Source organism: Triturus cristatus, chromosome 5_2 (genome assembly GCF_964204655.1).
Source record: "Triturus cristatus chromosome 5_2, aTriCri1.1, whole genome shotgun sequence".
Taxonomy (NCBI): domain Eukaryota; kingdom Metazoa; phylum Chordata; class Amphibia; order Caudata; family Salamandridae; genus Triturus; species Triturus cristatus.
The window spans coordinates 1,116,997,762-1,117,010,210 of record NC_140588.1 but is presented as its reverse complement, the minus strand read 5'-3'; the positions used below and the strand labels follow the sequence as shown (position 1 = coordinate 1,117,010,210).

Here is a 12,449-nt window from a genome sequence, read left to right as displayed (position 1 = left end):
CTTATAAGCTGGCACAGTGTGTGCTTGAGTGTTAGTAAGAGTTACTGTGATAAGTTTGGCTGGCTGTCACTCTTAGGGTCTTGAGATTATCAGTGCTGCCTTCTTTAATAGGCACCTACTCCGAAATTGATACTGGGCTTGACTTCACCTCAGTGAGCTACTTTGAAGGTACTGGCGAGCTACCAGTAGCTCCCGAGCTACTCGTTGGAGACTTCTGTTCTAAGGAGATCCCACAAAGACCTCAACTGAAGGTCATGTAATAGTCACTGTGAAATGGGCAGTTAAACAGTAACGTCTCTCAGGGATGTTCAACAATCACAGACAGATACTACCTTCTTTAAGTCTCATGGACTTGTAAGCGTGTAACACTAAACTACAGGCTGATCTTTGATGGGTTCCTTATGTGTGCACACATTATTCATCGCACGCCATCAAAGTGGCGTGAGTTGTCTATGTCCACGGAGGTAATTTTTAAAGGCTGCTGTCGAGTAAACCCTAGGCACTGAAATGAAACTAAAGGTTCACTAGTGACACTGTAATATAACCAAAGGTTCACTAGTGACACTGAAATAAAACCAAAAGTTCACCAGTGACACCGACATAAAATCAAGGGTTCACTAGTAACACTGAAAGGAAACTTAAGGTTCACCAGTGGTATCGAAAGAAAACCAAGGGTTCACTAGTAAATCTGAAATGAAACCAAAGTTTCAGTAGTGATATTTAAATAAAAACAAAGGTTCACTAGTGGCCCAGATCTCTGTACTGGGGTGAATGTATGAAATTGTTCTGCGTTCTGTCCATCAATTCTTCTTTTTGCATTTTTCACCCCGAGTGGGACCGGTATGCTCTGGAGTCAAGCTATCCTGGCTGATGAGGGCTGAAACCAGTCCTAGGATGCTTGGTTCCAGTCCAGGGAGGACCTGGCTTGGCAGTTCGGGCTGTACTGTTCCCATTGGGCGTAGGGTCAAAACTGATTTGCATATGGCTGGGTTCAAACTGCAACGGCATGGTGAGCAAAAAAACGATGGATTTTGGCCCAAATCTCTGTACTGGGGTGAATGTATGACATTGTTCTGCATTCTGTCCATCAATTGTTCTTTTTGCATTTGTCACACTGAAATATAACCAAACATTCACTGGTGACATTGAAATAAAATTAAGGGTTCACCAGAGACACAGACATAAAACCAAGGATTTACTAGTGATACTGGAATCCCACAGATGAAATGAAAACTTTGGCTGTTCTTAGTTTTTAAAATGTAAATCTACTGTTTGCATTAATAAATCATACATGAGTGGTTGTGTAATGTCCCTAACATCCAACCACAGCTCATTCATGTTCCCTGGGATCTCAGGAAGAAAAAGAACAAACCCTCATCAATTCTAATGTCGAGGCTTGTTTGTCAAGCACAGGAAGTGCACTCTAAGGGGCACATTCACAAGAGAGTCCATAACAGGGAAAGGGCAGGAATGCAACCTACTTAAAAGACAATGGTGCCTTCCTGCCTTTCCCCTGCCCTGGTGCTGTTGTGGCTGCCTAGAGCCAAAACAGGCACTTTTGCACCATGGTGAGGGGCACCTTTGTGCAACAAAAACTCTCCTGAGGCATTTTCCTACTTTATGTAGGCTAAAGAATGCAGCACACATAGAAATAGGAAATACAGGGAGACATTTATCCTTATTAGGCCTCCCTTGCGAAGGATTAGCATTTTTGCCCATTCCATGGTTTACTAGTTCTGGTAAATCTGGGAATGCATCAAAATCCATGGGATTTGCATGTAAACACCCATGCTTCTCAGGGCTGAGTAAGGCAACACAGTGATTTACACTGCATAGCGTTACTCCATATTTATGGAGTCCCTCAGGGCCATTCAAAGTGAACTTGAATGGCTTCATAAATCACAGTTGAGGTTTGTGTTGCACATGTACCACATTTTGTGATGCAAACATTACACAAACTGGCTCATAAATATGCCCCCTATCATCTATGTCTGAGGGCAAACCTTAAAGGGCTCACCTCCAGGGGTGCTGCTAACAATACAGAAAATGTTCCGGCACTGGTGGGTCTGAGTAGTCCAGGTTCTTGCTGCAGATTGAATGTTGAATCAGAAAGGGTGTCATCTCCCACAAAGGTATTGCTCCATCTGATTCAGTGTCAATCACCTCCACTTGTTTGCAACATTAATTAAGATTGCAAACCACAGATACAAAGGTTTGAATCTCAAAAATAGGAGTCCCACGATTGAGCCACAACTGCCATTTTGCAAGCTAGTAGGGCTTTTCAGACTCACAAAATGGCATGTGTACATTGCAACCAGCGACTTCATTGCTGCAAAGCCTCTGATTTGTGTATCCCAAGCATTGCAACCACTAAAACCACTTTGGACCTGATTTAGGGAATAGTGGTCATGTCACCCCATCACAATCTCTTAATATTTAGTAGAAAAGGGTCATAACCTAATTCTGCCTAGAGTTACACCTGTTCATTTTAAAACTGACAAACAAAGAGAGAGCAAGGGAATAGGTGGCAGAGAAGAGGAAAATGAGAATGAATTATATATATTACCACCAGATCTCAGTGGATATTCAGTAAACCATTGATCGGATTTGACCTACGATCTCCTACCGGCAGATATTGTTTCAATTTTCTTGTATTTTGCACTTGCGTGGGAGGTGCCTGGCTCCTGAATGTGGGTGCCATATTAGATAGGGTTTGTTTAAGCATTTGCTTTCTCATTTTAGACTTTTTTTTTTTTCTTATAATTGCACCTTAAGTGCACTCCAGAGGTTCCTGTCTCCTGCCACATGGGTGCCATATTTAACTAGCGTTAAACTGGTGTTTTATCTTGTTATTTATTTTTTCTTTTAAAAACAATATTTTAAATTTTGCGTGTCAGCTGGATAGGTGGGTGAGCGCGTTAGTTGCTCTTTTTCTCATTGGCTTGAAATCAGGGACAGAATTGGGATATGCCCCCTCCCATATGGGTGAGTACTTAAACATGGCCACAGAGCATATGTAAAAGTTAATGTAGCTAAACATAGGAGTTTTTTAAGAACAATAATTTGCACCTTATCTAACACCAGATCACTAGTTAAGCATAGTCACAAATGTGCTGAATTTTTAGAAAGCCATGGCTGTGATTTAATTTTCATCACAGAGACATGGACTGATGTGGCCTCTGGTCCCAGCCTAGCTGAGGTAATGCCGCCAGGTTAAGGGATTTTTACACTTGACAGGAAAGATAGGAAAGGCGGGGTTTAGCCATTCTCTATCAAGAATCTTTTGTCACTACTTTTTCCTCTTTAACCTTGCCTGGGTGTGAAGCCCTATCATTTACTGTACAACTAAATGCCCAAGAACATTTTAAGGGCATTTTAGTGTACCAACCGCCGGGCCAAAGAGGTACTTTTATAGATAATCTTCAAAACCTGTTAGAAGATCTGCTAGCTGCCAATAGCATCACAGTGTTAGAGGATTTTAATTTTAACTTTGAAGCTATGGTGGAGGTGGATACTGCTAACCTCCTGGACATTATGGAGAGTTTTGGGCTCCCACAATGGGTGAAGGGTATGACTCATCGGGTGGGACATACACTTGATGGGATCATTTTAAACAATCTGTTAATCATAGTTAAAGACATCCTGCCACTTGTCTGGTCAGACCATTAGGCCATTATGTTTTATGTTGGACCACTAGACACCGAGTCGGTGTAGCCAGAAGCAGAGTGGGGAGAGCTTGGAACAGAGTTAATCAACAGACATTTCAAGGGAATCAAGTGAGGTCCCAACCAGAGTATGGGGAGAATTCAGAGGTAATTGCCCACCTTTACAACCTCTGGATGAAAAAAATAGCTCACAATTAGCCCCTTGATTTTCCGATAAGTTGAATTAATTTGTAAAAAAACAAGAATGTATTTGGAGAGTAGCTTATGATCCTGCGGAAGGGATAAAATACAAACATAGGTTGAGTAAATATAAGGAAATAATTAGGAGTGAAAAAACGATATATTTTTTCACAAAAAATCAATAGTATAACAAATTCTTCCAAAGAACTATTTAGCACCGTTTTGATGCTCACCTCGCCTTCTATTCCTTGTGTGACAAGACAGCTAGGCACTTTGTTGATAAAGTGGAAAGTATTTTTAATGAAGTAGGTAGCTGTAGTACTAGGGAGAACTCCATCAGCTCGAACATTGAACCAGCAGTAAACAGTTTAGCTGGGGAACCTTGTTTTTGGAATTTTGTTGACCTCCATAAGGAGCAAGTGATGGACCTTATTGTTAACTCAAAATCAGGCTCACCTATTGATCCTTGTCCAATGATAGTGGTAAAACTGGCACAAGATATTTTAGCTGACAATCTGATCAAAGTGTTTAATGTAATTTTTTTAGACAGTGTTTCCAAATCTATGGAAAAGGCCATCAATTTTGCCCATCGTGAAAAACCTAATTTAGATGCTGCAGATGTTAACAACTACCGCCCTATATCACTTTGCCATTTCCTGCTACACTCCTAGAGAAGGCCATGAATAAGCAACTGATGGATTATATTAACCGATATGGCTGCTTAGATGAGACACAACATTGCTTTAGGACTGGGCACAGCACTGAGTCGGCACTAATTGAAACGAAATGAAATTAAATCTGTAGAGGAAATTAAGAAGGCTCAAACATTAGTGGAAGGGCTACCCTTATATTATAAGACCTATTGGCGGCCTTCAATACTGGGCACCACTCTATTCTGGTCTATAGGTTAGCCAGGTATCTGTGGGCCATATGTAGGAAGCCAAATTGCGATCGCAAATGCTGTAATTCGCAGAATTTCACCGTTTGCGATCGCATTTTGGGCAGTGTGCTATGTAGCACACAAAAACCCACATGCAAAATAAGGAATCGCAAAATTTGCGATTCCTTATTTTGCGAATGGATTTAAGGAACCCCAAATTGCGATTCCTTAGATGCAATGTAGGAAGCACCCAAGTTGTGCGATTTTGGCTTAAGGAATCGCAAATTACCACCAGCTTCAGGTTGGTGGTAATTTGCGGTTTCTTTGAAAAATTCACTTTTTTGCATTTTTCAAAGTGCCATGTGGCGCACATACATGCCCTTAGCGCATGTATGTGCACCACATGTGCACACATGTTTATTTCAGTGGTGCAAAAGGGTGTCCTATTGACACCCTTGCAACCTTGAAATTGCATTCTCAATTTGCGATTCCCTAATTGAGAATCGCAAATTGAGAATGTCTTCCTATTCATTCCTATGGGCCTTCTAGCCCATAGGAATGAATGGCAAGGTATTCCTTATTTGTGAATCTCAATTCGAGATTCGCAAATAAGGAATAGGTGGGATTCACAAAATATTTTGCTAATCCTACCTACATTGCATTTTGCGATTATCTAATTGCGATTCCCTAAAAATCGCAATTTGAGAATCGCAAAACACGTGTTACGTACATATGGCCCTGTGTGCATCTGCTGAAATCATTTTTAAAAGATAGATTTCAATTTGTGGCGATGGATCCATTTAAATCTAACCCTTTTCAGATCCTGTGTAGAGTGCCACAGTGTTCTTCTATAAGTCCCAATCTTTTTAATGTCTATATTGCAGCCCTGGCCCCAATCATAATATCTTTCGGCTTTGCCATAGCCTTCTATGCCGACAATACTCAAATCTTTGTAGCTGTCACAAAACAACCGTCTGCCATTAGCAAACAGTTTAGTGAATGCTTGTCAGCTGTAAACTTATGGATGAGTTTGCATAGTTTAAAATTGAATTAAAATAAAATGGAAGTGGTTCTCTTTGGCAATGACCCTTCTTTCTGGTCCCTGGAGTGGTGGCCAATGGATTTAGGGGATCTACCGAAATCTGTTCAAAAGGCCAAAAAGGCTTGGTGTCCTTGTTCACAATAGGCTTACCTTTGCTAAACAGATTAACACCCTTACCTCGTTCACGCTTTTCCTTTTAAGAACAATTTAAAAGATTTTGCCTTTTATTCCAGGAAATTATAAAAAAACTTGTCATATCAGCTTTGATATTGGCCAGATTAGACTATTGTTATGGCCTATATCATAATATGCAGGCCCAACATCTGAGTAAACTTCAGGTTTTGCAAAATACAGCTGCAAGAGTTCTTACTCGTGCGCCAAGAAATGTCTTGGTCAGGAATACTATCAAACAGTTACACTGGCTGCCAGTTAGGGAGAGGATTCAACTCAAAGCCTTGCGTACAAGGTTTTGCATACTATATAGCTCAGTACTATAGATGGTACTTGCCCAGTACAACACTTAGATCCTCTAATTCTAGAACCTTGAGGGTACCTAGATTTAAGAAATCAAGTTGGGGTGGCAGAGGTTTCCATCTGGGTACCATCATTGTTTGGAACAAACTCCAGTTGTCTATTCACGCGGCCTCGTCTCGACTGGAATTTAGACGAGAGCTGAAAACTTGGCGTTTTAGCACATCAGACTACAGGTAAGATTCCTGTTTTTTCCAGGTTGGGATTAACGGTTAACGCCAGGACACCATTTGGTAACAGTTTGCTCTACAAGTCCCATTAACATATAACATTAACCATGCACCTGTCACTCATAATTAAATGAATTTAGAGACATAATATAGGAATCCTAACTCTGAGAAATAACCTACACATTGAATAGAATTAATGAATTTATTGTCAGGCGGTAGGTCAGGGGGCATGGCTAACCACTAGAAGTTTCAACAAGGTGTCAGCTGACTTCTGTGAAGCTTGGCAGACCACCAATATCCTATATCGTATTTCCTTTTCTATGTTTCTACTACTGCTGAACATATTCCTATTGTTTATGATCATTAGTGGAGGCAATGAAGGACATAAGAGTACACCACTATCTTTTGATCCTGAATTCAAGGCGAGTGGTCTCAGAAACCTATTTTAATACACTTTACCTGACCAGAACGTATGCATATTCCTTGAACAACAGAGAATTGCTTTCAGCCGGCGCTATCCTTAGCTCCCTGAGTGGCAGTGGGGAAACACTTTACATTACTGAACATGAACTTGTGCTGAGCAGCAATCTCTCCTTATACCCAGTCCTGCTATATCTCCCCAGATAGCAGGGCAGTGAGAAGTTCATTTTTTGTTGCACCTAATCTCCTGGGAGACATGAGGTGCAACTGTGATGCTGCCCTGATCTGCAGACATGTATGGACACAATCACGAATGTGGCCTCTTTTTTCATTTAAATCATTAAAAGGCCATAAATATAAAATTTTTCAAAAAGTTTACAAACAAATACGTGAAGTAGGTAGCTTAGCAACTACACATACCACAAACAAAGACACACACTAAAGTATACAAACCAGTGATGGATTAAATGCTTGAACATTGTTCACCTGGTTAGGGTTGCTAAGAGCAAGGAATCAATCCTAAAAAGTGTACTGTGTACTCCAGACATGAACGTGTAATCACTATCTTCAAGAAACAATAAGCTCCATGAAACTACGAGGGACTGGTCCATCATTATGTCCTAAAGTGTCTTATTGTCTTGTCACAGTTTCAGTTCTAGAGCACCTGACCAACCAAGCAAGGGGTCTAACACCATGCTATGTTATGTTATGCTGTTTCATATCATGTCATGCTATGTTATGTTATATTATGTTAGGTTAGGTTATGTTGTCATGTCATGTCATGTTATGTTTTGTTATGTCATGTCATGCTACGGTATGTGATGTTATGTCATGTTTTGTCATGCTATGTTTGGTTATGCTATGTTGTGTCATGTCATGCCATGTTATCTTAAGTTGTGTTGTGCTGTGTTATGTTATGTTATATCATATCATGTCATGTTATGTGATGCTATGTTTTGTTATGCCATGGTATTTTATGTTATTTTATGTTATGGTATGCTATGCTGTGCTATGTTATGTTGTTACGTTATGTCAAGTCAAGTCGAAATAAACTTTATTCGCCCAAGGGCCATAAAAGCACACATAAGATAATAAAGAATAAATGAAAAATGTAATATTATACAAAAGTCATATAGAGTACGTTATATCATGGTATGTGTATTTGTAAAGCTCACTATCACCCGTTAGAATTCCATATTGAAATCAATCTCAATTGTAACCCGTGTTTCTCCAAAAGAGTCAAGGAGTCTGGAAAGAACCAGGAGAAGCTCTCTTTATATCCCTACAGGGGCATAAACAGAGTCTGCAGTAATTCTGTGTCTTTCATTGACGTTTTGCAAGTATTTATTCCACACTCATCCTTGCACGTGCACACAACATGTACGGGTGGAGGAGTGTGGCTCAATGGTTAGAGCGGCAGACCCTGAAGCAGAGTTCTGGCCAGGGACCAGGGTTCAATTCCCCCCTCGGCGGGGCTCGGGCTCAATTTCCTCGGACCTGTCTATTCTCGCCTCGGTGCCTATTCTAATTACGGGCCCCACGCTGCAACTCTGGGCAATAGCTTGCTTAGCCTCCACACCGGCCCCAACTGTGCTAAGGATGCCTGGCTTCACCCTGGGGGTGCCCAGGAGTGGACACTTCACAGGGAAAGCCAGGAGGGGGTTCCACAGCGGTATGAGTATCAGTGCCAGGAAACTGCAAAGGCGGCACCGCAAGGTGGCCGTCTGGTGACAGTGCGCTCTATAAGTACCTTCACATTTACATTTACAGGTAATGATTTACATCTCGGGGGCTACTCCCCTTTTTACAGTGTTTGAATGAAGTCATCTGCACCCAGTGGTGGCCGCCACAAACAAAGGGTTGTGGGGGTGGAGGAAATGCGGTAGGGGGAGCGTGAGAGGGGAAGCACAGGGGGGTCAAGAGGGTCGCACTGGGGTGTTATAATAATATTTAGAAAATAACTTATCTGAAGCCACCCACTGCATTGCGTTGCGCCTCCTGTCCTCTTCCTGGTCCCAGCAGCCCCTGGGACAGACTCCCATCCTATCCCTGTGCTGCTCTCATGCTATGAGAGCATCACAGGAATTGGCTTGAGCAGGCTGAAAAGAAAAGACTCTCGCCTCAGATCAGGGTGTCTGTGGGGTTTCTCTAGCCCAGCTGTTCAATGCAGCAGGGCTGGAGAAACCTAAGTGTGCATGTGTGTTTGCCAGGCCTGAGACGGCCGGCCAAACACATATGCATACCTAGGGAGTGCACTCCTTCTAACCCTTCCCATGACTTGGACCTGCCATTCCTTACAGCGCCGGCTCATTTGCTTGCTCTGAGCCAGGCAGTGAGGCGATGCTCCTCCGCCATTGCAGAGGAGCCGCCGCCGTCTGCACCTACAGAGAGTGGTATCTTTACCTATCCTGTCACATCTCAATGTTTCACCTTCTACTGTAGTTAAGTTTGTTTCTTTTAACAGGGCTAGATCTGGGTGCTCTGACTTTAGAAACAACAGTGATTTTTCCACTTGATAAAATGTGCTCGACAATTAACTTTAGGAGACACTGTGGCTAGAGGCCTTGCAGATTTTTTTTTTATATCTGCATATGCTATGTGATTCAACTTAATAAGTATGACTGTGAGGATATTTCAAAGTGCAGGGGCATTTAAATCTGAATCCTGGTTCAGCGACATAGAAAAGTAAAGATAATTATGGGATTGTATTGGAGTTTTTATGTTACTTTGGGTTGTAAAGTTCTGGTGCTGAGCATATTGTCCTCAAGTGTAATTATCTGATCACCTTGAGTGTATTGGGGTTTTCTATTATCAATTCTCATATGTGAAGGGCCCTAGAGTGTGGACATTATAACTAATTCTATTGAACAAAGAAAAAATATATGCAACATCCTGCCCCCTCCTACCATGAGTTTTGGTGCGGTAGTCTGTCAGTCATTCCCCATTTAATTAGGGTTCTGCATCTAGTGGGACATTTTCTGAGTGCGGGCTCATCTCCTTCTCTATGTTTAAGATAGCTGCCTGATATATAAAAGTGCCTGTAATCTCACTTTGACAATTGACATGTTATCATACAGGACCCTGTAAACAGAAGGAGATGATGGACGGAGCGCTGAATCTTTTCAGACACTCACCCCCAGTCACAGATCTGGGTTGAATCTATCATCATTCTGTATCTCACTTCGCCACCTCAGTTCAGACCCAGCTATGTGCAAATCAGCCTTGACCCTGTGCCTCATGGGAACAGTCTGATTAAATGTAAACAAGGGAGCCCACATGGGTATCAATTATCTACGAAAAACAATTGGTCCTTCAAGCATTCAATTTTAAAATAATGATAAATGTAGACCAGTATCAGTACTATATTGTATTGAAGATGTCCAGCCGTTAAGGCAAGAATTTGTTTATCAGCGATCAAGGTAAAATTACCACGGTGACTGGGTCCGAAACCTAATCGTAGGACTGGGTGCCGCCATACACGGATGGAAGGATGGTGTCCGATTTAGTGGAGACGCTAGCTTTGTGCCGATCACACTATAAGCCGGTAGCGTAGGCCGATCCCAGGCAGAGTCCCTTCATATCAGCCAACACAATGTTCTTGTCTCAGAACTCTTGTTCCATGTGTGTGTTAGTGGCTCACAGACTCATCTATATCGTATGACATGTGTTCACATAAACAACAGCTGCATTCTTGTGTTATGTATATGGGCTAGTGCCTAGCAAGTAAGAATAACAATGGACATTGTTTTTTGACCTTGTCAGTGGTTCTCAGAATAAATCCCAGGAAAAGAACAGAACACCTAATCATATGCAGGTTCCCTGTGAAAGTACAATGTGGCACACAAGCAAGCATGTTTATATTGTAACTTGTGCAAAGTAAAACAAGGTCTACAATGTGCACAATTAGGTGAACATGGGAAAACTACAGTGGGACATGCAGAAAGCACATGGTAGTACTTCAGTTTGATTCCACTCGATGTTAGGTTACCAGCCCCAGTCATGTTATGCCCCCTTTGTCTCAACTGTTAACAAAGGGGGTAGACCTGGGATTAGCATTCTTTTATAAAGTTACAACCTGCTCAATGGAGGGAAGCGTCATCATATGATGATCACTGATCGTTGTAGAAATGCCCAAACTAAATAATGACATCCTCAGCATTCAATCAGAGATCTCTTTCTAGGTCTTGTACAAATCAGTTCTGTTGCTCTGAATTGCTATCATCAATACCATGGTTAGCTTGAAGGTATTACAAGCCTTCTCTGTTCCTTAGCCCCCTCCATTTCGCAATACCTTTTTTCTGCCTCCTACAGTTATTTTGAAGTGGTATCAATGACTTTGTGCATCGCAGTAGATTTACTCTTCCCATTGGTTGGGTACTGAGCCTGCTTACACGGATGGGTGAGTTAGAGGAGGATGGAAAGCTGATTCTCAACTGCAGCCTCGTTTCAATCTGTGGTTGCCACCTGAGCCATAATTTTCCCGACTTTGCTGCATTCTAGTCTCTGGAGGAGGGAGATGAGGGGTCTCTTCTCTAGATCAGTGATTCACTGAGGTGATCTGACAAATTTTGCTATTATTGGCATTGAGATGATTTCACTCGGGAGCTTCAGAAACCTGCAGAGATGTTTGAAGCTACAAGCTCTACATCCCCTACACATTATTTTGCATTTTGCATGATTTAGGAATTTCATATTCAATTTTCATTCTGTACCTTTTATGTTACTACTAATATGAAAAGTGTGGAGCTGTTTCATAGGGTGTTTATATTGACTGTTTTCTTAAGATTGATACTATTTCTAATTTTCAACATGTTTCCAAACAGGTACTGTGAAAGGAAAGACTCTGATCCAGTTGTCCATTGCTCCTCTCTTCCAGTACCTCTTTCTAGCCAGTGCGTATTTCGAAGAGATCATTATTGGTTGCTCAACTGATAAATGCATCTCAGAGGTAGAAAAATGGAGGACAAATGCTCCTGGGGCTATTGACTGCAGTCATGCTGCCAAGTTGACTTGTGAGCTTCAAGGTAACAGGTATGTAGTCTGTACTGATCAGTGCATTATAAAAAGTGTGCACATTGTATGTATGAAAGTGAAAAAGTCTGGGCTGCTTTCAACACCTCCAACTGAAATAATCTATGCACTTTTCTGCCATTCAGAAACATGTTGTAGCATGCTTGGGAATCCAAGCAAGGTGCAGATTTTCAGGCGCCCAGTTGCACCAGCCATTCAACTTTTTTGAGCTTGTCATCTCCTCATATACGGAAATGTAAATAAGGCCTATTTATCAAATATTCATGCAACTCATGAAGACACCTTGCTGTAATGCATGAAAGGGAGCGTCATGTGTCTTAGTTGGGCCCACGAAGAAGTGCTGCCATCTTTCACCTTGTACACTTTTCTTTGGTTGCCTTGGCTTTCACACAATAATCTCTTATACACATTTGCGTGTGTGAAAATGCTGTATTAGTTTCACTTACAGATTCCACTTTAATAGACCATTATCATGACTCCTTGAAGGCCATGTACCAAGGCCTTGACATATATTGTGCAAATGTTGTTCT

General features: G+C 41.6%; 1 protein-coding gene and 1 long non-coding RNA gene across 2 annotated transcripts in view; one reads left to right on the top strand and one right to left on the bottom strand.

Annotated features, from left to right (window-relative positions):
- The window catches only part of LOC146829843 (uncharacterized), a 270,714-nt gene that overhangs the window by 231,323 nt on the left and 26,942 nt on the right, over positions 1-12,449 (bottom strand). The gene's annotated exons all lie outside the window — the stretch shown is intronic.
- LOC146829844 (nicotinamide N-methyltransferase-like) overlaps positions 1-12,449 on the top strand; it is a 45,567-nt gene that overhangs the window by 12,540 nt on the left and 20,578 nt on the right. Inside the window, exon 2 of the mRNA XM_085608514.1 lies at positions 11,712-11,919. Coding sequence (XP_085464640.1) covers positions 11,712-11,919 — 208 coding nt within the window. The remainder of the gene's footprint in view (positions 1-11,711; positions 11,920-12,449) is intronic.